General features: G+C 54.2%; 4 protein-coding genes across 4 annotated transcripts; 2 read left to right on the top strand and 2 right to left on the bottom strand.

Annotated features, from left to right (window-relative positions):
• Positions 1-1,463: 1,463 nt before the first annotated feature.
• Positions 1,464-2,395, top strand: NCLIV_064640 (putative signal peptidase complex subunit 3, related; the record flags this gene model as incomplete). Its single annotated transcript, XM_003886015.1, has 2 exons — positions 1,464-1,631; positions 2,036-2,395. 2 exons carry the CDS (start codon positions 1,464-1,466, stop codon positions 2,393-2,395), a joined length of 528 nt encoding a protein of 175 aa, XP_003886064.1.
• A 1,724-nt stretch (positions 2,396-4,119) lies between these two features.
• NCLIV_064630 (conserved hypothetical protein) lies at positions 4,120-5,772 on the bottom strand (the record flags this gene model as incomplete). Its single annotated transcript, XM_003886014.1, has 2 exons — positions 4,120-4,872; positions 5,296-5,772. 2 exons carry the CDS (start codon positions 5,770-5,772, stop codon positions 4,120-4,122), a joined length of 1,230 nt encoding a protein of 409 aa, XP_003886063.1.
• Positions 5,773-11,306: 5,534 nt separating this feature from the next.
• Positions 11,307-19,784, top strand: NCLIV_064620 (uncharacterized protein; the record flags this gene model as incomplete). The annotated part of the gene is made up of 10 exons (XM_003886013.1): positions 11,307-11,874; positions 12,052-12,696; positions 13,144-13,437; positions 13,974-14,198; positions 14,433-14,540; positions 15,098-15,178; positions 15,612-15,821; positions 16,584-16,808; positions 17,226-17,375; positions 17,851-19,784. 10 exons carry the CDS (start codon positions 11,307-11,309, stop codon positions 19,782-19,784), a joined length of 4,440 nt encoding a protein of 1,479 aa, XP_003886062.1.
• A 3,041-nt stretch (positions 19,785-22,825) lies between these two features.
• NCLIV_064610 (conserved hypothetical protein) lies at positions 22,826-25,173 on the bottom strand (the record flags this gene model as incomplete). The annotated part of the gene is made up of 4 exons (XM_003886012.1): positions 22,826-23,074; positions 23,415-23,635; positions 24,114-24,249; positions 24,922-25,173. 4 exons carry the CDS (start codon positions 25,171-25,173, stop codon positions 22,826-22,828), a joined length of 858 nt encoding a protein of 285 aa, XP_003886061.1.
• Positions 25,174-26,777: the final 1,604 nt, after the last annotated feature.

Raw genomic sequence — 26,777 nt, 5'->3', positions numbered from 1 at the left:
AACGATCGCAGTCGCATCTAGAGCAAAAACAGGAGTCCAGCGTGTTCCCTGCATGCAGGTAAACTTTTCGTCCTGTGCTACACACTTACCGCGACAGTCACCCTCCGTCTCCAACGGTTTTCTCTCTCCGAAGACAGCTCTATCACGTTAGTGTGTATTCGCCGTCGGTCTTGTGTTGTTTGGGCGCAGTCCGTTTTGCATCATTTGCCTTTCTTTTTGGGGGCGAGTGTTTGAATGCCGCTCTACATCGGCTCGTCGTTGCCTTCCCTCCGGAACTGACAGTTTTCGTGTTTTTCCTCACTGAAATCTCGACTCTTACATACTGAGGCCCACATAGGAAGGTTCACCAAGGCGAAAGGAGGATTTGTGAGGAAACAGGAGACAAAGCGGAAGAGAAGGAAAGCTAAGCTCCGCTGTAGACATATGTGCGTCTCCAACTCGCGCTGTTTACACGGCCTCCAGTACGTTTCCCCGCGTCCCACGGTGTCTCGTGGCATTTTCCTCTACCAGTCGGGAACACAAGGAATTTTGGAGCCTCTTTCAGTTCGTGATTCTGTCAACACGTGATCTTGTCGTCAAGCGCCACGTCCGGTGGAAAACGGTTTTTTCCGAAAGCTCAACGGAGAGCGTAGGAGTGTGGACGGTGTCCGGAGTTGAAAGACACGAACAGACAGGGACGCCGTAATAGGTTTGCTCTCCCGACAACCAGATGCAGTGGGTGACACCGCGAGTATTTATTGGTACACTTTTTCGGTTATCTGCCCAAAAGGTAGAGGGAACAGATTTCATTGTCACTGCCCACGTGGGCAAGCACCCCTTGGCAGTGACTGTCTCTTCCACAAGGTCGATGATTTGAAGAAAACTACCGATCTCTAGTCTTCCCCCCGCCTTCCTCTTTCTTGCTGATAACGATCCGCTTGTGGATATCCATCCGGCGCTTTTTTTAGGTTTTTTGTTTCATGTGTCGCTACAGCGGGGCCTGTCATAGCGGTTCCCGCCGAACTGCTACCGTCGTTGCGCCTTGGAACGCTGCCACATTTGTTCCCCCCTCTTCTCTTTGCTTTCGCACCAAGGACTTGTGTTCTCTGAAACCTTGATCGGGCGTCTCGTCTGTGCGCTTTCCGTTCGCCTTGGTTGTGTTTTGTCCCCTGGTCCGTCGCGCCGCTCGCCTACACACGTTGCATTCTTTCCTTGCGTTCCCTTTCCGTCTTTCTGACCACAGTTTGCTTCTTACCCTTTTCCACAAACGCAAGGGCGTTGTTCACTTTCTACTTCCACCAACCATTTTGTGTTGCGCAGATTCTCGAAGCTTGTCCTCGACTTGCGCGCCCCATCCACCGGGTGTCCGTCGAGATTGGCACAGTCCTGTCGCACGACTGGCAACGTGCCCCCGTGCATGCATTATCGAACAGCCTGCGTTCTGACGCATTTCTCGCAATATTTTTTCATGCATTTTCGCGACGATGGATACTTACTTGAATAGAGGAAATGCAGTCATCTGCACCCTTCTAGCGGCTCTCGCCTTGGCGGCCCTTGGAAATCACTTTTCGACATATCTTCTGCAGGCCGATCCGATAGGAGAAGTTTCCATCGCGGAAGTGTATGAGTTCGGAGTCAACCATGCACTGCAAGTACGCGATGAAAGAAGCGCCTGGAAAAGTGAACAGGCGATCGGAGCGAAGTCTCTCCAGAGCGCGTCGATGCAGGTGTCCTCTGTTGGTGAACGGTGCAAGCCAGAAGACCGCGCGGGGGCTCCTGCTCAGAGGCTCCTGTGTGGAACGGGGATGGAGGTGCTCGATTGCCCAGAAAAGGATATCGCGTGAAATGGACAGAGAAATGTGATGGGGAAGTAAAACCAACAACTCCGACTACTGGTTGTGTTACTGGTAGAGACTCTGTTCACAAACCAGAGAGGGAGGAAGTTGCCGGTGGGCCTTTGGCGTGCAATCAGCTTTTGATAACGTTCCCTGCGAAGTGCTGCGAAACTCAGCGTGTTGCGTCGCTCTTTTGTGTGTGTCTTCTGCGCTGTCTCTAGGGCGAGCAAGCACAGGTGGCTCTGAATATCCAGGCAGACTTGACTAGTTGCTTCAATTGGAACACAAAGCAGCTTTTCGTCTACGTCATCGTCCGGTATGAGACGCCGAAGAACTCGCGAAACGAAGTGATTATTTGGGATCATATCATAACGGATCCCGAGGATGCCGTTTTAGGTTTGGAGGGCGTTATCAATAAGTATCCTCTAAGAGACCATGGTCGGGGTCTCCGAAACCGAACTGTCACTGTTTCTCTTGAGTATGCATATCACCCGGTTGTGGGGGTTATCAAAAGTGGCCACGTCACCTCCTCCACTTACACTCTTCCGTCCACGTATTTCCGCTACAAAAAGGGTAATTAGAGGACAGGAAACAGAAACTACCGGTGAGAAGTCATACAGATGATATGGACAGCAGCCCACGGCGGGACAGGGTTCCACATGCAACAGTAAAGATGCGTTGCATCTGCAGATGGACCCACAGAAGAGCCCACTGTGAGGTAGGAACTGTGAAAGGGGCAAAGGAAGGAAAATAAAGGGAAGTGCCTCTCGGGCCTCGCACGAAGCTCTGGCGTGACCCCGTGACGGCTAAATTGTGTCACAGCACTACACGATGCGGTAAAAACGCGTATCGATTCTAGGGTTTCAGTGGTATGGCAACGGCCTTCAAGCGTCGCGGAGGTGTATACCAGCGTCGGACCAAACTTGACTTTCTCTTTTTCTGTATGAGACTTCCTTTTGGATCCAGAGGAGGTTTTCAGTCTGCATCCGTGCCTGCTCCGTCCCGTGGTGCCTCGGTGAACGACTGAGTGCGAAGAACTTTGTGACTTCTCGAAAAAAACTCTCCAAGAGAAGCGGCAATGACAAAGGACCGTGGCCCAGTAGCCCCCTCGGCCAAATCTCCTCCTGTCCAGTACGCTTCGTTTTAGGAGCGAAATTACCTCGACTCTCTGCCTCAGTCTGTGCGTAAAACCTCCCCTTACCTCACCTTCATCCCAACGCTTCGCCCAGAACACAAATGGCTAACAAATCCGGGTATATTTTCACCAAATTCGGGAGCGCTATTGAGCGTGACAACTCACACCCACGAGCCAAGGACGTTAATGATAGCAGCAAGAGGATCGCTTGTGAGAGAATCGGGGTAGAATCGATCACATGCCCCCAGAAATCGAGACGGTGGTCCCCGAATATATGATGGAGGGGAGTGGCTTCTATCCCTTTTTGGTGAGGATAAACGAAGTCGGGATGCCTTTTATATGACGGGTGTTCTGTCTCCTGGTTCAGTCTTCGTTTGCTGGTCGTACGTCCGATGGTAAGGCCGGGGAATGCGCTATTCGCGCTGATCACACCTGCTCGCTGCCCAATCTCGACTACTATCGTCCATGTATACATTCGCCGGTTGCTTTCATGCTTGTACTGGCCGCACTGTATGCATCTTTGTTGGTTTCCCGACACACGTACGAAGGCATCAGACGAAGATTTATCCACAGCATTCATAAATCGAGCGTCGTGCCAAAGATAGCGGCTGTCTCGAACACTCTGCTCACAGCTGCTGTCAAGCGGTGACTTGTGACTGGTGCTCTCGTCAACGCTGTATCGGGCAGGCCCTGCTTCACCAGTAGCTTTTATACCTCTTCTGGAGGCATTTCACATGTGAGTTTGCAGCGTAGGACCCGGAGTCGCAGCCGGCATCTGCAAGCGGTGTGAGAAGCGACGCAACAGAAATCGAAGGGCATTCCATGTGAACTTTCGTGCTTGAGAGATGCATGAACGCTGTGCAAGTGGCTGCTGTGTTCCATGTGGTGCGTAAACTCGTGATTATGCAATGGCACGCATCTATGGTTCGGTTATTCGTGACCGTGTCACAACCGCTCGTACGTCCATGCAATCCTCATAGGGCTTCCAGGGGAGTGTCAGTCAATAATTAGTCCCCTTTTGTGTGGCCGCTCGTAATGGGAAGATTGTTACTCCCTACGTTCGGGAGGGTCGCATTTGCAAACAGAGCCGATCAATTTCGACCGGGTTGTCGCCAAATGCAATTTCCCCGAAGAAACATAAATGGGAAAACTAACGTGATGCAACAAAGATTAAACAGGTGCGGGGGCACCGGGAGGCTCGGGAGTATTGCACACTAGAAGAAGCAAGCGAATTTGCTCGAATTTTGAGAGGGAGGACGGCATGACACAGTCCATCAGGCACTTTTTGAAAATGGATAGATATGGCCAGAAGAGAAGACTGAAACCATAGGAACTGGCACAGTCCGTTTGTGGAAGAGGCGCGGAAGATACACTTTCGATCATAGCTGCGTGACGCCTTAAAGCAGCGGACACGTACTCTGCTTCTGCACGGGACATGGAAAGAGCGTTGGAAAGCAACGGCAGGCAGACATGTTGGAGATCGCTGAATATCAGCCGAATAGCCTTTTGGGAGAGTTCCATGTCACACGAAGAGCTCGATGGGCCTGGGAACCCGGGGAAAGTCTCCATATCCTGTCCTCCAACAGAAGCACTAGGCGATGTCACACCGGCAGCCAGAACTGACAACATTGGAGAGATAAATGCCAACAGACTTCCCAGGTGTGACTCCGCATTCAGCGATGCCGCGGAAGGTGTTTGTGGTAGGGCCGGTTCGGCAGCAGCCACAAGGTCGAATTTATCTGTGTGATGCTCAACCAAAGCCGAGGTGTCGCCAGTTGTGCCTTCTCCTGCCGAGTGGGTGTCTTCGTCGCGGGAGACAGCCTCGGTAGCCAGAGGAACATTGTCTGTACAAGTTTCTGGCAGCTCCGATTCAACGGCCAAGAGGGACAGGAATTCCAGTGGAAGAAGGAGACTCTGCGCAGCCTGATGGGAATAGACGGCGTAGCAAGAGACGACAGAGGCAACCCTGAGTTCTGTGGTACCCGGCATCCTGGAACACAAATCTTTGCTCAGTGATCGTTCAAAGGTAAACAAGAGGAAAGGCATGTTCTCCTCAACCCAGCTCTAGTCTTCAAATCTTCCAAGACCTTCGGGAGAAGTTTCTTGCCTCGTCAGTTTCTGCAGCCCTTTCCTGCCTGTTAGAGATGCTCCCGGAAACGGGACATTTCTGTTGAGGCGATGAAAACTCCCGGTACAGGGATGTCGGCTCACCGTACCACTCAACACGGTGTTATTGCGTAAAACCCTTAGAGGCACACACAGCGCTGTAGTTGGTGATTTGCAACTCAGTGTAAGTTCCTGTGATGAGAAGTGCGCCGTCTTTTTAAGGAAAGCCGATTCTCTCACCTGGAGAGAAGCATGTCCATCGCGTGCCTCTACATCGACAGTCTGCGATGTCGAGGCAGCGCTGGGTGCTGTCTCGGATTCGGTGGAATTATCGCATCCCCATGGAGTCCTCTCTCCGCCTTCTTGCGGCCCTGCTACCCCCGCTTCACAGTGGGTCGGACCCGAGGGCAAGGCTCTAGCAGCCGGACTGCCGCCTCCCCCGAACACTGAGGAGAAGTTTGAAGACGCCTCGGCGAGAACATGCGGGGCATGTGTTGTCGAGCCGTTTGTTACCATGGGATCTACAAGCTGCGGGGAGAACGGCGTTAAGAGCTGTTGACTGCTTGTGGACCCAAAGCCCTCAGAGGAGCCCCTAGTCAACGCGGTGCGGCTTCCAAACCTGGCAATGGGGTCAGCAGAAGAGGAACAGGACGTCCTGTTGCCAGAGAGCTGGTGAGGCTCCAGTTTAGCAGTTTCGGTGTTGCACCAGAAGGCCATCCCTCTGTCTGACCTTGAATGCCGTTCATCTGGGGTCTGGGGAGCGGCAGCTGTTGAAGGACAGGTACTTGGGTCGGACAAGTAAGGAAGGATTTCGCATTGTGGAGAGGTGTCGGCTGGACGCCGTCGTTTTCGTGAGAGAGTGCTGCATCGCGCTGAAAGAAAGGGTGAAGAAGGTGCGAGTTCTCCGGCGGGTTCGCCAGTCGGCGATCGATTGACTGACTCTACTGACTCTTCTGGCAGCGTTGGCAACGACAGCGATGGAAAGGTGGGCAAACAGCGTTCTACCGTAGGCTGAGCTGATCCCGGCGGCGTGAGACGAGGCACATGAGCGGGAATGGCTGCAGTATCCATGGTGAAACCGACTGTTCTAATCCGAGCTTGTAATGGTCGAAGAGCATGATGCGGATAGGAGACCAGGCGCAACGAGCAAAGCAAGTTCTTGTGAGTCAGGAAGCATGGCAGGAGCGACATTTCAACTTGTGTGAAAGCAATCCAGGTGTAGTGTCTGCCCTCACGTACAAGTAGTCCTAAGAACACGCGCAAGCAAAGCAGGAACATCCACGCTCTCGAGAATGGGAAAATTGTTCTGGCTTCTGGATTTCCCTGTTCGTCTTTCTCAGAATCTACCCTCTAGGCGCAGCAAATTACGCCATACACTCCTGGGCGAAAGCTCGTGCTTTTGAGGGCCAAATGGAGTCACGAGCTCCTCCCCCCTCTCTTCTGGAATCTGTAGATAATGTTTCCATGGATCATGAGTCATTCTTGCAGGGCTCCGGCCAGCGCACGGTATTGCTGTAGCAGCATTTCGGGCGGCGGAGAGACGGACAACAGACCGTGGGATTCTCCCTTGACGTTCAAAATGCCAACTTTCACGCACTGAGCTCTGGAACCGTCGAAAAAACAACGGAGATGCGTGAAAGCTGCTGCTGAGCAGTTGCGTGAGCCTATATCTATTTCTGAATCGAAACGTCTCTGTAATGGGCAGATTCTCAGATGGGGCTGCTGATTCTAGCAGGCACACATGTCCGTATATTTTCGTTTACACAAATATGCATCCGGTAACTTTCCTAAAACCTCAAGGAGCAGAGCGGCCAACTTAGATAGACGGCAACGTGGTGGTGCTGAGTTCTAAGCCAAGGCGAAGCAGCATCTCAGAGAAAGATACAGGTGTTTCTCTCCGCGGTGGCAAATAACAGAGATCAAAAACTGAGTGCAAATCACTCCAATAAGGGCAGCTCGCACAGCAACGGTCACAGCCTCTCGTCATTGTTTGCAGAGACAAAGTCACGCTTGCTCCCAATTGAAAAGGCAAAAGAAACTCAAAATTTCAATGCTTGGGTGTGAGGTAACGGTTCCGTCGGTTTAGACACACAGGCGCCGCTGCCTAATCATATGCATCTAGACTTGGCACATTGATTTGGAGACTGACCAACAACGAAGTTTTCACGGAAAGGTTTGTTTGGAAAACTGCAAGGGAACGATTTCCATGAATACATTCCGCACAAGTACGGACGGCCCCGATGGTCGATCAGTAAACCATTTTTCGTGCCAGTGCAAAACCGGTACCTCGTCTTTTGCAGAGTTGTATTCTTTTGTCGGGACCTTACCCCCAGCTTTCTAAGAATTTAGATAAACAACATTTCTTCAGAAGAGAATTGAGGTTAGCGAAGCAGTCCGCCTGAGGTGTTCACGTGCTGTTGAAGGCTGGGACAAAGTCATAAGCACCCGTTCTGCTCAGGGTTCCCCGGCAACTTCAACAATGTTCACAACTGGCTAGAGGCTCGGCGTCTTTGCCTGTTTCACAACGAAGCCCCTGAGATCGTCGAATTGATTTTGGTGTAACGTTCAAGTGTGTCCAAGCAAAAGGGCCCTGATCTCGTTGGGGCCCCCCAGTCGGCTTTTTTAACGTGCTAGTGTTTCCGAGTACACTTACAGCCTATCTCTCCAATTTAGCACCCCCATTACTGCCTCAATTTGGAAAGCAAAAACTGACCAAACCCGCTCGAGTTCAAGCTTGCTTGGGTTCCTTTTCAATTGCAGCCCGTACTCGGTGTGGTCATAAAACTATAGTTTCGTAATTGGGCAGCGGCAGTTGAGGTTGGTAAGCGCTCCAAGGACCGTTCAACAGAGTGGGCGTAGAGGAGAGCACGGAGAGCAAATTGCAAGGGGGCACCTACTGTGCCAAAAAGTGCAAACGCAGCGAATGAGTAAAAATAGGAGCATGCGAGGCAATTGAGGGTAATGGGAGGAGATCCATACTTTTCGTCAACATGAATGAACTGAAGATGAACTTCCTAATGTCCTGCATGTAGTGCGCTGGTATCTGAATGCCTGTAACACTTCAACAACGCATAACTGAGGTCAATACTGAGGGTCGCCAGGCGGCACCGCTGCATCGAGGCATCTACACCAACACCAATTACGCGTTTTCCCTCGCTTTCACCAATGTAGATTTCAGTAAGGAGCCGCATCGCCCGGGGCATCGCGCTGGGTTCTGTTGCGTTCCACGGTGTTGCCGCTGCGAGCAGCGTAGCGTAAAACACACTAGGAAGTAAACATGGCTCACATCCGCAAGTGCATATGCTACGCCGGCACGCATAAGAGCAGCCGCTAGCTCGTGTAACTCCAGGAGCGTTTGGGAGGAATAATTTTTCGAAGGACGAGACACATCCGTAAAACCTGGGGGCTTTCGTGCTTAATACCAGCATGCCGCCAAGGGCAACGATCATGCCTGGGGAATGGTAAGCATTGCACAGACAGGCCTGAAGACAACAGTCGCTCCTGATTCGCATTCCTGCTCGTGGGGAAACCGGATAAAAGGTCTGCGTTCCCTTCTTCTCTGAGAAAGAGAACCCACGGCCATAAGTTTTACCCGGAGGCGCGTCTCGTGTCGCTCCGGCAAATGAGCCTAGTTGACAGACTTGGAAACGGCGGTCAAATAAAAACGCATCTCCAGCAGAGAACGAAGACGCTCTGTTTACCTGACAGAGTGTAGGGTCGGAAGGGGAGTGTCCCCAAAGAATCTCGGCACTCAAGACCTAAGCGAACCAACTCCCAACACGCAACCGCTACTCTACCAGCACGCGTACATGACAGCGACTCTACCAGGAGTGAGCACCTGTATCAGTCGAACGAAAAAAAGATTTCAAAGAGAGAATGGGTTTTGAGTGCCACCACTCGGAAGACGAAGCAACAGCGTGCATTTAAGACACAATCAACAATCGGAAAGGTCAAGCGTACGGCAGTCTGCGCTGGCCTCTGGGACTATGCATGCTTGCGTCCGGAAATACCGATGCGTGTCCCGGCTGAAGCCACTACTACGCTGGGAATAGGCTTCAGACTGGGCCCCAGATTGATTACAGAAGGCAGCTGATATCCACAAAGAAGTGAAGGGCCACCGGTCCCCTGTTCCCTCTGTTGGATTGTGAGATGTGCATAACTTAGCAGAACTGCCGAGCCTCACTCCCCTAACTTCAGAGGACGCCACCTGCCGCCCGAAAATCGTTCACGTGCGAGACCAGGCTCAGTCAAATGTACTTTAAAATAGCAGAGCAAGTTGCAGCCAACATGCCTGGAGCTGCGTTACATCGGAAGTTCAAGTTTTGTTGCTGGCACCCTGCCTCACCTGTCAGTGGCTACTGAGAACGATAAAGTAGTCCAAGGTAACACGTGCAGTCACTATCAGGTCAGACACATGAAGAAGTGAGACATATACGATGACGGTCACTGGTGACACCAGCGTATGCCTTTCTGTTACTACTCATCTTCATACCCTCGACGTGAGGACACCGCCACCCGCGGTCCCTGCACAGTGCAGCTGCATAATTCTTGTAAACGCTACATGAAATCGCAGCAAATTTCGGCTATTTCGGGGACATACATAGCTTTGGTGATGCGTGAGGGATTTCCTCATGGCATCTTCAGCAGGACCTCCGAAGGATGGAATCACGTGCCTGTGGGCAGGCACCTCGACATGCTATTATCGCTCCGCCATGAGGTGGCGGCCTCGTCTCATTTTGTGTCTATCAAGGAAACAGAAGCTCCACCTCTTATCAGCCGTGACGGGTAAATCAGATCGACTCGCACCTTTTTACTCTCTCAATTAGCACCATGGATGAAATTCCCGTCCGCTGTGTCCCAAGAAATACGTTGCCATCTTGGTTGTTCTCATCAGGCACCTCGCTAGCCAGCTAGCAGTCTTGCTGGACAAGACGTCGAAGACACGTGCCTCTTTGGGTGTTTCCATCTCGAGAAGCCAACTCTCCTTTAATCTACTTCAGTTCCTGGAAAGAATATGTGTGCGCCTTCACACTTTTTCAGGCGACGTGCGCGCAAAATACGAACCAACGCGAAGGAGTGACTTCCTCAAAAGCAGACTTAAAGTCGCCGCCTTCCTCGTCAGCCCTGGCCATGAATGCAAGGCCGACGGCTAGTGTATGTAGCGAAATATGCCATCGTGGCCGCGGTTTGACGTGCGCCTCCGCGTGAATCCAGGCGAGGCTGAGAAAGCTGTCAGGCGCGAACGGCTGTTTGAGGACTTTTTGAGGGTGGCAAGAACTACTGCGGCGCGCGTCGGCTAAGTAATCGAGCTTTCCCTCCTTCAATATCGGTTATCCTTAGCACTCTGTCTTTTGGTGGTGTCTTGTTTGAACGCGTCGAACAACGGCGCTTTCGTTGGAGTCAGTGCCCGTATCTCCAGTTTTGAAATCTTTTTCGTGCTGCACGTCTCTTGTCCTCTCTCGCGACAGTAACTCCACATCCCTGAGTTTCTTCTCGCTGGATCAAGGCACGACCGCAGCTGCTGGCGGTGAGTCACCCGACCCACAGAAGAGACTCTGTTTTGTTGTGTCCACAAACTTTCTTTCGCACAACTGCAGAAAGTGCTCAACTGTGGTGAAATCGGGTAGGTTCCTTGTCTGCGACTCCTCTCTGCTTTCGGCGGTCACAGATCCGATGCAAACGGTGACGCCACGCGGGGGCCGCAGAAAGAAATCCGTGTGTCCACCGAGCACTCCTGTCGCCAGGGGGTTTTCTCAGCGTTTCGCGCGCCCGTTCTTTTTCGGTGTCTCTCCTACGGCCTTCCATCTCCGTGACTTCGGCGACCCTCTGTAAATGTTTTTTTATGTCTTTTTGTTGCTCGTGGATCTTCGACGTCCGCCTCCGTTCCGCGGGGACTCTGCACGGTGAGTCCCACTCCGAGAGAACGCAACCCTTGTCTTGCCCGTGAGCATTCGCCTGTCTTGTTTCTCCGGCAGCGACGCATGAGCAACCAGAACGCGTCCTTTATCTCATAAAGTCTTCTTGTGCGATATGTGGCCTTTCCGCGTGCATGTCGCCGAGTCGGAAACGCAGGGAAGTTCCGCAACACAGTCAGCCGACGGCTGGCTACCTCAAAAATGACTTGAACCACGCTGCGCCGGTAGCAAGCGCCTCGCCTTTTTTCTCACGTTTGTTCTAGATCGTCCAAGGAAGAGCGCTCTTTTCGGTCTCTTCACCTTTCTACTTTTAGCGTTCCCTGGCCGTCAGAAACCATGACGAGGGAATGCGCGAACCTGCCCCTGGGCAGAACGTTTCTTCTCCTTGTTCTTCTTTCTGCCGCGACGGACTCGCCGGTCGCTTCTCGCTCTCGTGTTCTCCAATTCTTTCCTTCCTTTTCCGTTATTCCCTCGGAAGCCGCACAACCCGACGCCTCCGGAAACTGGCAGCCGGGACAGGGCGGCGGCTTCCGACCCACGGGCTATCAACATATTGTGACGAAAACTGTGAATGAGGAATTGCCTGAGGATCTCAAGGTGTACACCTCAGGGTCACCTGGTTCGTCAGTTGGCGCGACGGTCGACTTCGGTTCCGGGGGATATTTCTTCGCAAACACCGGGGGGCGACCGGATGAAAGCACCCTGACGGTTTTCACCGCAGGCGGTCCGCTGCCGCACGCGTCCTGGTCCTGGGCAGGAAGCCCACCAGAAATCCAGACAACCGGGGCTTCCCAAATTAGTTTTGGATGGGTTCCCGAGACCGAAACGCCGAGTCTCTCAGAACGGAATTCTCTGGAGCTCAAGAAGATGCTGCGCGATGAAGGCTTGGTGGAGGCGCTGCAACGTAAGCCGACGAAATAGTGCCGGGGGGGGGGGGGGGGGGGGCGATCGGGGCTGCGCTTCGCGAACCCTAAAAACACAGGGATTTCCGAGGCGGGGTGACAAGCTTCTCCGTTCGTAGCGGACGCATGGTGTTGTCTAGACCGTTCTGCATGTTTGCCACTGTTTCCTGCTTTTTCAGTGCGTGCCGCGGAGAAAGGATGCCCGGTGACTGTGCTCCACAATCTGCGCCAAATTCAAGTGAGTTTCCGAGAAATCCTTCACGAGGAAATCGAAAGCCGCAGCAACCCCGCGAAACTGTACCAGGTCGCAAACTCGTACGTCCGACACGGAGTGGGCAGTGGCGCAACCAGTTGGGGAACCGCGCAGTCCGTCGAGTTCTCGCTTCTGGACATGCAAGCGTCTTCGACCGCCAACCGGAACCCGAGCTCAGCGTCGTCCTTTTTTGAGACGAGGGCCGGAGCGGCTCCAGAGTCGGAAGGCATTCGCGTGTCCAGGACACCTCCGCCGCCTCGGGCGGTCCCCCTACAGCGAGACCAGAGCGAAGGGGATCGAAACCCTACTGCCAAACGCCTCGTCGGCACGCAACTCGGGCTGTACTTGGAGTGCAAACTTGCAGCTTTGCTTGGGCACCCGACCTTGTTCCTGAATCCCTACTACACGGAACAGCAGCTCCTCGAAGCGGTGGCTGAGGCGCTAGGACTTGCGCCGCCCAACAGACGTGAAACTGAGGCGGGCGCGAGTTCTGAGGCCGAACAGCACAACGGGAGCGTTGACCAGCTTCTCGGCGCCATTGAAATCTTTCGTCTGGGGCCCAATCCCTACAGTAAGGCATCTCGGCAGCTGGGAAACTGTGCAGGAGGGCCGCGTTGTCGTATGCCGCCTGGCACCGTTCTTGTGTGTTTCCAGACTCCGTGGTTTCTTCGTGGCCCGTCGCGCGCCCCGGGTGGCCGGCCTCTGCGGTGTACCCTGAACAGAGAGCGCCACTGAAGTTGAAAGCAAAACGTGTTTCGTGCCCCGTGAAATAGCCGTCTTTTCTCTCTTTGGGGGTTCTTTTTTTGCGCCCCGCCGGCGCGGGGTCTGTTTTCCTTCTACGCGTTTTTCGCTGAGGATGGCTAGCCGTGTGCCCCACAGCTGGCATGGGTCGTGGGGTAGGCCGTACGTTTGCTCTGTCTCTCCACCTCATCTCGTTTCGGGGACCTCGGAATTGTTGCTAAACGGTCGCGTACCATAGAAAGCCTGTTGCCGCCGTGCCTTGCCTTTTACGACTCAGCCCTCGGACACGTGCTGTCCCTGATGATCGGCTATCTCGATTACAACGCCTTCTTCGGGAACTCGCCTTCGAAGCCGTTCTATTCCTGGGTCACTCTGGCGGCGTCGGCAGGGAACGACACAGGCTTTGCGATGCTCGATGAAATGTGCGACAACCATCGAGGCCCCAAGAGACGCGGAAGCAAGCACTGGTACCAGCGAGGCGGCTCCAGGAAGCACAAGAGCGAAACCATGTCGCCTCTTCAGCGCCACTTGTGCGACGCCCTAGAGATCGTTCTTAATGGTGTACAACAGAGTAAGCGACTATCGCGGTGGGAAGCAAAGAAAAGGGTGTCGCGCAAAATGCCTCGCCGTCTGACGCACCTCGCCTTCCCTTTCGTCGGTCTCGCATCAGGCCCTATCTTCACGGAGCGTTCACAGCCGAATTCGGAGGCTCCTGAATTCGCGGAAGAGCTGCAGGCGGCATGCCGATCCGTACTGGGGACATGGTTGTGCCAAAACGGTTGGAAATTTTCTCAAGTTCGCCCCCACGCGGAACTGAAGTCGATGAAGGGGAGGGGCAGAAGTCTCCGAGATCACTTGCAGCGCAGAGCTTCGGCGATGGTGCCCAGACGAAAATTCGTCACCTCTCGCATGCGGTTGTGGCCGCATTTCCGTCTCGTGAATGTTGCGGCGTGGCAGTCGTGATGCTGAATCGACCCGAGAGCCGCTTCGACCGGGTTTCTTCCTCCGGCGCCTGGCGGGTGCCGGGATGCAGGGAGTGCGTCTCGCCACAGATCATCCCGGCGCCACTGGACTGAACTGTCTTGCGAGCTCTGCGTTTCCCTTCAGTCCAGATCGAACTGATGGACGAACTCGGAAAATACCAAACCGGCGTCGAGCCGCTGGTCGACCCCTCCACCAACAGCGCGCGAATCCACACGCGCGTGTGTCGAGGCTTGTCGCCCGTGTGCGACTACGAAGCGACGATTCTCTCTCCCGTTCGGCCCCTGGAGTCTCACGAACAGCAGGACTCCCTCAAAACCAAGAAAGCCTTCAACCTGATCACTGGCTACGGTACGAGAGAGACGTCGCGCGTTTCCTCCTTTCAGGTAGCGAGAACTGTGTGGACGCGGTTTCTGTATCCTAGAACTGTCACCTGTCGATGCGAGTTCGCGGCAGGCGACCGGAGCTCGTCTACACTGCGTTCTGTTTGGCAGCTTTCTCGGGCGCGGGAAGCCCCGCCGTGACGACGCGTGCACGCCCGGGGTGCGCGCTGCTGTTGCCTGTACCGCGTTTGCGTCTCTGCAGGGAGCGGCCACGTAGGCCAAATTTCAGGCAGCATCGCCGAGCCCTTCTCGCACACCTGGCGCACGCGGTGGGGAAAAGTTGTGGCGGATCCGACTGCCTATCCCGAAAGTGCGTGTCTGGAGCTGGGAAGCGGCGAACGGGGGGCTTCTCGGGCCTTCTGCGACTCGGCCTGATCGCCCACACACACACACGAGGGAAAGTGCTTGTCAACGGGGTGGCTTTCCAAGGCTGGGCTGCTCACCGGTGGACACTTCGAACATGAGGGCCAAGAATCGGTCAAGAGAACGTGGGGACGCACTGCCCCAAGGCAGGAAACAGGTCCAAACCGGGTCATCTCGCGCACGCGCTTCGCGAAAAGCGCGGTTTTTGCTTACCGATTTTACCGATTTTTTGCCCCACTTCCCGGAGCCTGCCGATACCTTCGATCTGTGGCTGTCTCTGAGACAGGAAGAGTGTCTAGCAGATCGCTGCGAACGCTCTTAGAATGTGCGGTGATACCGGGAACGTGGAGGGGGGAGAGACTGGAGCTTGGCGGGGGGGGACAGAAGCTCGTTCTGCTCTTTGCGCGTTGTCTTGTGTGTGGGGGCGCGCGAGTTCGGGGAGGCCTACGTTTGACGTTTTTAGCGTTTTTCCCTGGTGCTTTTTCGCCCGTTCTGCCTCTTCAGTCCTCGAGCGCGCACTCTGGTTCGACGACCGCGAGCTAATGGCGAAACAGCATGGAGCGCTCTTTAAGCAGTATGACAAAAGTAAGGCGCGGGAGGACAAGGCACGCGGAAGCTCCGAGGCTCTCGCCCTTGGGGCCGCTTCGAGCGAAAAAAAGGATCCTGGTCTCCAGCGACGACGCCTGTTCAGAGCGCGTCTTCCTCGTGTCGTGTCGCGCCGCGTGTGGCTTCTCCCCTACGGGCGCGCCGTGTTTGTCGCGAGGCCTCTGTCCCCCGCGTTTTTCATCAAAGGAAGGTTGACCCACCGCGATTTCGGTCCCAGGCAGAACGGGGACAGCCCGGAAGCTAGGTCTGAGGAGTTCGTTTGGTCTGCCCAGACAGCAAACAATGAGGCGGTCTTCCGCTTTGGCGCCTGGCCTGGTTTGTTGCGTTTTGCCTCGGCCCGGACTCGCCTCCAGACGGAAGACGGCAGCGCAGGACAGCGCGGTGCGTGGTTGTCTCTGTGCGTTCTGTGCAGTCACGAAAGACGCAATGTCCTTCGGGAGTTTCGCCGCGGTGGAAAACGGCCTTGCCAAGCGAGACATTCGCTCAAAGTTGGAAGGGTATACTTCGCAGCGGAAGGAATTCGTTGTCAAGAGACAACAATCCAGGTTGTCGCGATTCCGAAAGAAACATTCTGAACAAGACCCCCTCGCATTCCGAACGGCCATCCTGCTCTCCCTCAACTGTAAGTACAGAGCACATGTACAAAATTACAAAGACATGCACGTCCCTGCGCACGTATGCATACAACTAGCCCCTCCTACATACATGTAAACATACACAGTCGTGCCCAAGATTGGTATGCATGCAGATGCGTGAATACACCTTCGAGAGTGCCTACGTACATAGGTATCGCGTGCTTGTATAGCCTGACTTGTTTGAGGCGGTGTTTTGCTTTTGACAAAACTCGAGAGAGGCTCGGTCAGGAGAGGACAGGTTCGCGGCGACTGAAATGCTTGGCATTTAACTCTGTTCCAGCATTTGGATAGGTTTCACACTTTATAAGGGGGTCTGTTTTGCCGATATTCGCACACACACTGGAGCACCACTCGCCACACACTCTCAGACGGCAAGGAGCCTAGCCGGCGGACGTCGACGACCTCGCGCTCACCGCGACGAGGCGCTTGTCGCCTCTGAGGGCTTTGAACAGGGAATTCTTGAGGATTTTCCCTCGGCTGGAAGCAGCGCGGGGCGGAGGGGAGAGGCGCGTTTGAGGATTTTCTCAGTGTTCGAGCAGGCCTGCTCACCCGAAGAGCCGCTGTCCGTCCAGCCCGTTTCTTCGAACTCCCCAGAGCTGGACCCACACGTTGCAAAGGAGGGACAAGGCGCTTCCCTTTCATGAGGGCCGCTCCGGTCCAACTGTCTCCCCCCGCACGTGCGTCATCTCGAAACAGGCTGTCGATCCTTTCTCACCGGCAGCCCCGTTTTTTCTGTGTGTCGTCGACAGCGCGAACCTACTGCACGCAGACAAAGTCGTTCATCTCCTCCTTCCGCGCGTTCCTTTCTCGGCAGTTCCAGAAACTGAGCCAGGGGCGAAACCTCCCAAAGACGCAGAGGTCTCTGATGGCCTTCCTGCGCACGGGACAAGTCAAGTTCTACCACGAATGGTGCAGCTTTGACCCCCTCGCAACCAATGCACTCTTCATGCTCCGCTTCGCACTCTCTGGAAACGGTGAGAATGTCGCTTGCGGACTCTAGAAGCTTCGCGACGAGCGGTCTTCAAACTGAGGGCGCGCGACCGAGGGAACGGCAACTGTCCTCTCCCCACAGAGACCGTCATGCGCCTCACCCCCGTGGCGGCCGTTTTTAAGCATCACAATGCACATACGCACACGCTTATATACGTGTATGCATGTATATGCATCTGCATACTACTATATAGAGATATAGATATAGATGTACCTCGACCTCCATTGCTACAGATTTACCGGTATATATGTATATATATGTATATATATATATATATATGTATATGCATAGATGTATATATAAGCAGGTGTGCAGAGCTGTCCATCCACGCATTTATACACGTAGGCACTGCCTTTATGCGGGATATCCGTTTTTCGAGCTGGCGTGCGCGTGACTTCAGATCCTGCAGCGTTGAACGATCGGCAGCACACGCGCGTGGGCAGAAGCAAGAAAACCCTCCGCATTCTGCAGTCCAAGTGGACGCCTGCCATGCTGAAGAAACTCATGCGGGGCATCAACCAGAAGAAGATGGCTCAGGAAGCGAAGGCTCGTAAGTGTGGAGACAACCGTCTTCTTTCTGCGGCTGCTGGTTCTTCCCGTGGGCCAAAAAGGACTCGCAGCGAGCCTGCAGCTCTCGCTGCGTCGTCCATTCTCCTCAACGCGTTTCGAGCCTGCCACGCGTCGTCGATTCTTTGCTCCTTTTCGGCGCTCAGATGCCCAAACTCCCACGCACAGACCCGCACCTATATATATATATATATATATATATACATATACACATATATACATATATATACATATATATACGTATATATGTATATGTGCAGCCTGAGGGCCTTTGGCTGTGCCGAACGTGCCCTCGCCACTTGGTGTGTGAGACACGAGGTAGACACATGAGTGTCTGTGCGTGTGCGTATCTCTCCTGTCTCGAGAGGCGGAACCCGAGAACGCGTCTTCGCGGCGCAAGTGAGTTCGGACCCCCATGCGGCGTGTGTGTGTCTGTGTGTCTGCCATTTTGTTTTCAGTGTTGTATCGGAGTTTGGATTCGAGCGTATTGTCGAGCATTTTGACGTCGTTTGACTTTATCACGCACACGCAAGCGAATTTGGAGGTGAATCAGAACGCGTTCATGTACCACGAAGTGCAGGCGAGTGCGGTTTCGCGCAAGTCTTCTGCCGACAAGGCGAAGCACCAGTTGCACGCGGAGGGTCTCGTTCGCCACACGGACGACGTGATCAAAAAGTGGGCGAACTACGGGATTCCAGGCGACATCAAGCGGAGGCTCGCCCGCGGCGAGAAACTCCCGGAAGGGACGTCTTTCGGCGGCATTCCGATCCCGGATTTGACTAACTGGGATGCGCAGCTGAACCAGAAGTGGCTGGACGCGTACAACGCGTATTTGAAGCATCCGTATGGGCGAGCAGCTTTGAGCGCGAAGGATCCAGTCGCGATGTTGGTCCGCGATTCGCGGGACCGCCTCCAGGCGGAGGGCGAGGGAACGATTTTCCTCGGACGCATCGCGAAGCGCGTGCACCGGAGTCGGAACCTTTTCCGGCGCGCAGGCCGGGCACTGAAAACCTTTTTTCTTTCGCTGCTGCGCGAGAACGAACAGAGCGAGTACGCAGTGTGGTTCGGCGTCAAGGTGGACATGCGGCAAGTGATTCAGACGTGTCGCGCGGTCAACGCTGTGGCGGAAGTGGTGAAGAACGACCGGCTGTACGGGTACGTGACGGACGGCTGGCTGGAGCTCGTCAAGGACGTCGTGGCAGGTTACACGCGGGCGCCGTTGCGCGTTCCGGGCTACGACGCGATTTCTGCCGCGAGCGAACAGATGCGGAAGAAGGGCGAGGCGGCGGCGACGGCTCGGAACCAAGGCTTTTTGTCGCTGCACTACGACTACGCGCATTTGTCCGAAGCAGACCGGAGGAAGGAGTTCCAGCAGTCCATGTGCATGGAGCACTGCGAGGCGATCTGGAAGCTCATCATGGCGTTTGTGATGCCGAACCTGCAGAATCCGAAGAAGCTGAAGGGGTACGAGAAGGACTTCTCGGACGCGAAGGAAATCGAGAGGCTGAACAGCCCGCACCACGTCAACGCGTTCCGCTTCGGCTTGTCGGTGCAAATCGACTTCTTCGACAACATGCTGGACAAGACGTCGAAGAAGAACCTGAAGGCGATGAAGTACGGCGCGAGCACGTGGTTCTCCTACGCCATGAAGTTCGCCGGCCAAGTGAACTCGGAAATGGGCAACCCGAACCTCGGGACTGCGCTGTACATGCAGGCGCCGTACTACGGGGACTACATTCGCAAGTGGATGGAGGAGCGGCGGGCGGCGCGGAAACAAGCGATCATCGGGGTGCTCACGCTCGGCATGATGGGGCTGTACTCGCTGCTGAGCGTCACAGACATTGTCCAGCACATGGAAGACATTGGCGGAGCGCCGCCCGCCTCGTGCGTGACGAACGAGATCCTCGGCGTCACGTGCGCCCCGCAGGCGATTGCGAAGGCGACCACAAGCGCCGCGCAAGTCGCGACGCAGGACTTCCTCAAAGTCGGCTTGTTTGCGGGCCTGGCGCCGTACCTCATGCTGCCGATGGCCATCGTGTCTGTGTGGAACATCCTCAAGTCGGAAATCAAGATCCTGCTCCAGTTCGAAATGGCCGTTAAACACATGTTCTCTCGGCTGAAGCGCTGGCTCGCCGCCCCGTTCAAGAACTGGTGGGCGAAGCGCGGCCGCCTGAAGGACGCGCTCTTCCGGCGCGCCTCGCAAACCTACAAAAAAACGGAGGCGGAAACCAAAAAAGAACCCCGACCCAGAAACTTGCACAACCCGAGCAGCTGGGGCGGCTCCGAACTCGACAGTCTCGGCGTCCCGCCCGAGTCGTTCGTCCAGGAATTCGAAATTCGCTACACCACGCCGGTGTTCCCCATGAGTGCCCCGCTCATCAAAACCTCCTAGACGTGAGATAGGCAGGACGCCAACCCGAGTCCCAGCCTCGCGAGCTACAGCGGTCTCTGTGAAGGCGGTCTGGACCTGCATGCACGGGGTGTTTCGTTCCGGGAAAGAAGGGACTACTGGGAGGAGGGCGAGCACGCGGGACATATCCGTCAGGAGAATAGATACAGCGAAAAACACGCGCTCCGCCCTCCAGGCACGTGAATGCCTCGTCGATGCGCCGGCGCCTCTCTGCTTCAAACGCCGTTTAGAAGACTGCAAATGCATTCATATATATATATATATATATAAATCTAACATAGATATATAGAATTATGGAAAGGACGAGACGAGAAGAGAGAGTGACGGGAGGAGAAATCGATTCAGCTTTTGAAAGGATTTGGAGATTCGCGCATGGACTTGACTAGTCTTGGGGGGCGAGGGCCTCGCACGTGCCATCGCCTCCTCTTCTCGGGAAAACGCGAGATGAATAGAAGGGGAGGGAAAGAAGACGGGAAGAGAAACAAACGAGGAGACGTGAGGCAAAGAGAAGGCTGCCGAAGTGATCAGGAAAAATAGTTTGGGATCGATCCAGCTTCGTCAGAGGTGTGTGACTCGAGAACGAAGGCCTCGCTTTGGGTGTATCCTCACAAGACGAAGTCGGGGCGTTTCTCGGAAAAACACTAAACGTCATATAGCATTCGGCAGAGTCTACACCAGGTATGAAAGTTTGCTCTAGTCCTCGGAGAGCCGACCAAACTGTGATGCAGAGAGAGGACGAAACCTCCGGAACGTCCCGTTGGAAACACACTTTCTGGAAGACTTCTTGCGCACGCTTTCGCGACGAGAGAGTCGCCGCCAAGGCTGAAGGAAAAACCTCCGGCCGATCTGTGACGGGTTCATGTGGATCCTCGCTGCAGAGAACTCCTAAACAGGGTAGGGAATTTGGAATTTCTCGAGGAGGAAAAATAGGTTTTTGAATGCGTTTCGATCCGTGGAGTTGCCGAAGGTTTTCTCTCCACATCTAGCGCCAGTTTCCTTCGTCCGGTTTCAATTCCGCTTTTCTTCTCTTCCGGGCAAAAGAACTCCAGCTTGTTCCTTGATTTCCGGGGGCATCGCGAGAACTCGTTCCATACAAACAACGAAGAAGGCTGCCTCTCAAAGAAGAAGCTTTCCGGTGAGGCGGCTGCTGGCATCTCCTCTTTGCGTCCATGAAAATCATGTTTCGTGTGTTTCCTTTGTTTCCGTGCGCGGTGTCTGTGTTGTCCCTCTCTGGGTGTTCGGGCCCAAAACACCTCGAACCTTTCGGACTGCGTGAGAGAGGCATCCGATACGCTCCGTTCTGAATGAGATACGCGACCCTCGTGTCCGTAACTGTGCATTTCTCAGTTCTCTTCGCTGCTTCGCGAGAGAAGAATGAACAGTTCAATCACAGCCTCTGAACGGCCTTCCGTGCATGCAACGCGAAGCGAGCTCCCCAGAAAATTTCTTAAGATGAAGTGCACGCTGTTGCTGAGCAGATACACCCGGCGCTCGCAAGCAACCGCCGACTTGCTTATGGACACCGCATATCCTTCAGAAGACGAGCATACACACACATACATGCATACACATATGTATGCGCTTGCGTGGACATGCCTGTACGTGTGCTTTGGCATCAATGTCAATGTACATCTGATTATGTGTAAACGCGTATATATATGTATAGTCGTGTGTTGGGGATAGAAAAGTGTAAATGAGCAGGGACGACTAATTAGATCTGGAGAATCGGTCAGGCAGCTGAGTCCCAAGTTGCGCAGTTGTCAAAGACACCAAAACAGGAAGAGGGAGGAATAAAAAGTCTTAACTCTCCGCACAGCCTTTCCTCCCTTTGGTGCACCTGCCAGGCTCGGCGAAAAAATGTTGAGGATCGCTGGCCTCAGCACTTGAAACGCACACCAAGAATTCGCAGGGACTCGGGAGCCTCGCAGAAATTCTAGGCAATCCCCCTTCGTCAAATATCGAGAGACGTGGAGAGACCGGTACATGCATGTGTGCGTATGAATATACCCGTGCAGAGATCCACAGTAGATGCATATTCCTCCCAATAGAGACAGATAGAGATAGTCGAAAGAGCGTCTCCATGCACAGATATAAGAATGTCTATGGGAATATCATGTGTAGACATTTGTATATGCGTATACACGCTTTTTGATATGTGCATGTGTGTGCACTGGCATGCACACCTGCATGCACATGCTTCAGGAGAGAGAAACTCGCTCCAGCACGGGACATATTCCGCTGCACAGCGAGTGAAGAGCACATCGTGACCGTCGATTCCACGTCTTCCAGCATGGCAAGAAGGCAGTGGAGCCACCGCGGTTGAACGCGCGGGAAACGTTTGTTGAGCGTGCAAATCCAGTCCCGTCGCACCCTGTACAGACAGTTCCCACTGTGGCCCTCACCACGGCGCCATGCTCTTGCGCTCTTTTCGCAACCACGAAAGGAAAATTCGCAAAAGACCCAGATCCCCATTATTTGGGGCTACCGTTACACAGGTGCCTAGGGATTCCCCAAATCCCAGAACAAAAAAACCACATACACGTAAACCTGTCTACGCATATGTATGTGCTAACAAGGAACCGAAGGACGTGTGTTGTGCAAAAACATTTAAACATTTACAAATGTACATTCGAAAATGGATTTTGAAAAAAAAATTGAGACCGTGTAGGCCTATGCATTTGTGCACGAAAAGGTGCATCGTGTCGATACTCGACTTGTGAGCGTCTTGCCCACCACGCCTTGAGAGGCATGTCCCCCCCGGTTCACCCTTGAAGGCGAGAGAGACGTCCCATCCGTAACAAGCGAGGCTCGGCACGTGGCATTTGCGGTGGGGACAAGTCGCCTGCACGGTGAGCCTCACGGGCGCCGCACGTGCTCTCGACGTGTGCCGCGTTGCGACAGCGTGCTTCGACCTGGCGCTTGCCTTCCTCTCTTTTGAGAAAAGACAGAAAAGAAACAGATGGAATACGAGGGAAGCGAGGGAGAGCAGTGCAGTGGTGTTGTGTGGTTTCGACGCATGCATGCTAGACGCCGACGCGGCCGAGCCGGTGATCGGTGACGGGATTGGCAGTGAGAGCCTGGAGAGCTTCAATCAGCTGATTCATTTCTGCTTGCGTCTCGCGAAGATGTTCGACGTGCAGCGCGCGAAGGCCGCAGACGAAGGCTTTGAAGAAGGCAGGATGGTCCACAGGGAGGGGACAAGCAACCGCGAGATGCTTCATGAGGCTGTCCTCGTGCCCAGGAGGGGACGCAGTCTGGCGAACAGCCACCGCCTGCACAAGCGAAACGAAGAGCGAAGGCGCAGAAGCTGGAAATCACCAGAGACGAGGAACAGCGACGAAACGAGAGGACGAGAGAAACGACGGGAGAAAACACGAGAGGTGAGAGAAGACCTGACAACGCGCGGCGGTTCCCAGCAAAGCGAAGAGGCACGGAGAAGGCAAGGCGCGAGACACCGCACGGGGACAGGAGCACGAGCGAGGGTGTCGTGGAAACGAAGGACAAAGAGTCTCCATGCCAAGGGCGCATGCGTACACACGGCGCGCGGGCGCCTGTCCGAACAAGCCGGAAAGCGTTTCGCTCGACAGAAGAAGCAATCGTCTCTCCTCTCACCTTTAAGGCAGAGACGATCTCTTCTTTTGTGGCATTCTCCCGAAGCAGGGGCACCCGCAAGTGCGTAAGGACGCCGTTCAGAGGCTGGAGAATTTTCCGCAAATCTTCCTCCACCGTTTCTGCACGCGCGTGCTCGGCGTCGGCGGCCTCCGCACTCGACGCAGGCGAGGCTTCTTCCTGACGCGCCTTCAGAGTCGAGGAATCAAGCGAAAGTTCAGAGGCTGAAGAGACGCAGAGCAGAAGCAAAGAGAGGCGTTTGTGTGCAACGAGCGCCTTTGTTTCCACTCCCCAACAGTCGCTTCTAACGTGAGGCGCGCGCTCTTCGCTGTGGATGTACACCCGGACGCGAGGGGGAAAAAGCAGCTCTGCATGCACCGGCGCGCTGACGAAAAGCCCCGCTGTCTCAAAGCGCCGAACCCGGTCCTTCTGTCTGAGAGCCTCCGGCTGCAATGACAGGAGACGAAAGATAAAAATAAGGGAGAGGAAGAGCCCCCGCTGAGGTCTGTTCTCTTGCTCCTTCGCCCCTCCTCTGCGTCTTGGGTTGCTTAGACTTGTCCCTGATCCTTCGACGCAGACTGTGGAGGATCGGAGACAAACCCCGGCCCCCAACCGCTTCTCCTTTCTCCGCTTTCCAACTCGACGCGCGAGGTAAACTCGCGGATCGCGGGCGTTCGCTTTCCCAGGTGTACTCGCACGGACCTTCCAAAGAATCCTGGTAGATGTCCGCTATCGCAACCGAAGACAGAACGTCCAGCAAACCTGCCAGAGTCTCGGAAGTACACGGTGGTGCCACGGATCCTTCGGCTTCCAAAGGCATCTCCAAATCGCGGCAATACTACACGCAAAACAAATTCCGCATTCCACACCTCAAGAATGCATATGCATGTATGTTAATAGACATACATACGTACGCACACGAATATACATTTGTGCATAGATGGACATGTAAATGCAAATGGACATATATCCTACGAGCTGTATACAGGTTGTGTATGTGAACATCGTAGGCAGCAACACGAACTAAGTCTTTGTATATTGTAAAAGCTGAGGGTATCCTTCTCCAAAGTCGAACAGCAGAGAATCACTACACAATCGACATAAATATATTTATCTTGTCGTGAATAAAAAAGCACGAACGGGCGCTCATTAGGAGCAGGCACACAGTACCCTACCGGCCCAAGTGAAATGTGTGTGTGTATATATATATATATATACATGTATATATATATATATATATATACAGAGGTCCCGATCGATCCACAAAGTTTCGACAGTTTAGTTATCCAGAACACACTTGAGCAGTGGTTCACAGAAAACGGATACGCAAGTATTTCACGTACACATGCTATGCAGGAGTGAATGCAAGGACACACAGATACAGATGAACATGAGCGTACGTACGAGCGTGTAGGATACTCTGTGTAAAAATATGGCGGCGCACGCCTACGTGAGTATCTCTCTTTCTTGCAAGAGCCTGCATGCTGATAGAGGCGTGTTCTAGTCTTACTTGAAGCATGAGGGACCACCACTTGGTCTTGTCTGTGGCAGTTCGCATCGCGTCTCGTTTGTGTCTCGGGTAAAATCGGATTTTTTCTTCTTCCAACCAGACGACGACGTCTCGGGTCCACTCCCAGTCTGCCTGCTGCCTACTCCCGCCGTCGAGCATCGCGCATGCAAGGGCCCTCAGTCTCCGCTCTGTGAAGGGTGCGAGAGGAAGAGGCGGGAGCCTTCTAGGGCGTGCAGAACTGCTGTTCGCCATAGTGGAGAGACCCCAGGAGAGACGCGGCGAGCAGAGAGGCAAAGCGACAACAGAGGATAGGGAGAGGGGTGAAAACTACGGTAACAAAGGGAAGAAACGGCACGGAAAAAAACGAGAAGCAAGGACGGAACAGACTTCCCGGCTGACACAGAGGCAGAGCGCGACAGCGTATCGGACAGGGAGGCAGGAAGGAAAAGACGGCACAGGAAAAGAGATCTGCAAACTCGACGAGTGAAGCAAGGGACAGGAAATAAAGAGGACGAAAACGAAAAAAGAAAGCAGAGCCTCCTTTGCAAGGTCAAAATGTGAAAGATCCGCGTTTGGGAACTACCGAAGGAAAACAGATATGAGAACCAGGCAGTTGCTAGCACACGGACGACCGCCTTTGCGACTTCGCGGTGTGCCGCCAAACGGCGGAAAACCCGGAAAATGAAAAACGGGAAAGCGAGAAGCAGTTCAACTTGAAAGCGGAACTGAGAGAAAATTCCCTCGGCGTACATACGCCCCGGAGACACGCACCGCGTGTTGTTTCCCGATACCACGCTGCGGAGTAGCGGGGTTTCCAGGCCTGAGATAGGCAGGGATGACTGAAAATCCCGGAGGAACGTCCTCTGTTGAACCGGAACAGAATGCATGGAGCGCAGAAACCCTTTGAATTTCGATTTGTTTTTATTCGGGTTTCTCTGGTCTTCCACGGGCCGTCGCATGGCGAAAATCTTGTCAAACGAGACATGAGACAGCGAGACGGAGCGGAAGACGCGCGCGCAGATCGCAAAGTGTAGGCAGTCCTTCGCGCGGCTTCCGCCTCTGGAACAGTCTGTTCGGCACTTTGGCACGTTCTCTCTCTTCCCTGTTTCTTTCCTTGGGGAGACTTCCGGTCGCCGCCGAGTCGGTTCCTCGTTTCTCTAAGTCCGTGTTCGCCGCCAGATCACACGGTCTCGGACTCGAGAAGCCGAAACGTCGGAGATTTCTAGGTCAGAGAAATCTGAACACAGGTTTATCGCGCGCGCTCAAGGAGCGACATTCCCTGGTGATAAGGCACAGCCCCGTGTAAGGCAACAAAGTCGGAATATACCGCAGGTTCGGGAGTTGATTCTCAACTAGGAGGGGTTAGGGGGGATTGCGACAGGGGCTCTGTTCACATTCGCGTTTTTGAGCCCTAGACTTCCGCGCCACACAGGCGAGGCTCCCGTTCGAGCTTCGTGCGACCGCGCTCCAATTTGGCGAGTTGGGAACCAGGCGTGGCGTTCATTATCTAGGTAGAGAAGGAGCACCAGGCTGGGAACATTAGGGAGAAATTGCATGCTCCAGCTGCCTCTTTCGTATTTTTTGCGTTCTCTGGTCGCCACAGCGTAGATCAACACCAGCCAGATCTGTGTGGCGCGGGAGTGCCACGCTGTCTGTTCTTCGTGGTTTCTCCTTTTTCTGTAATTGTAAGTGTAGACAGAGCTTCTCCCGTACGCAGTTCTTTTCACAGTAAAGAGAGCCGTGCTGTGTCGGTCGTCCACAGCGGACAACGCGTGTGCTTGTTTTTGAAGGACAACGAGAGACCTCTGTGCCAGGGGGAGAGCAGTTTTTCGCCGCTGTCGCGTCTCCTCGCTTTC

The sequence above is a fragment of the Neospora caninum genome, chromosome XII (genome assembly GCF_000208865.1).
Source record: "Neospora caninum Liverpool complete genome, chromosome XII".
NCBI classification, from domain to species: domain Eukaryota; phylum Apicomplexa; class Conoidasida; order Eucoccidiorida; family Sarcocystidae; genus Neospora; species Neospora caninum.
The sequence above is the reverse complement of the archived record's forward strand: the minus strand, read 5'-3'. Positions and strand labels throughout refer to the sequence as shown.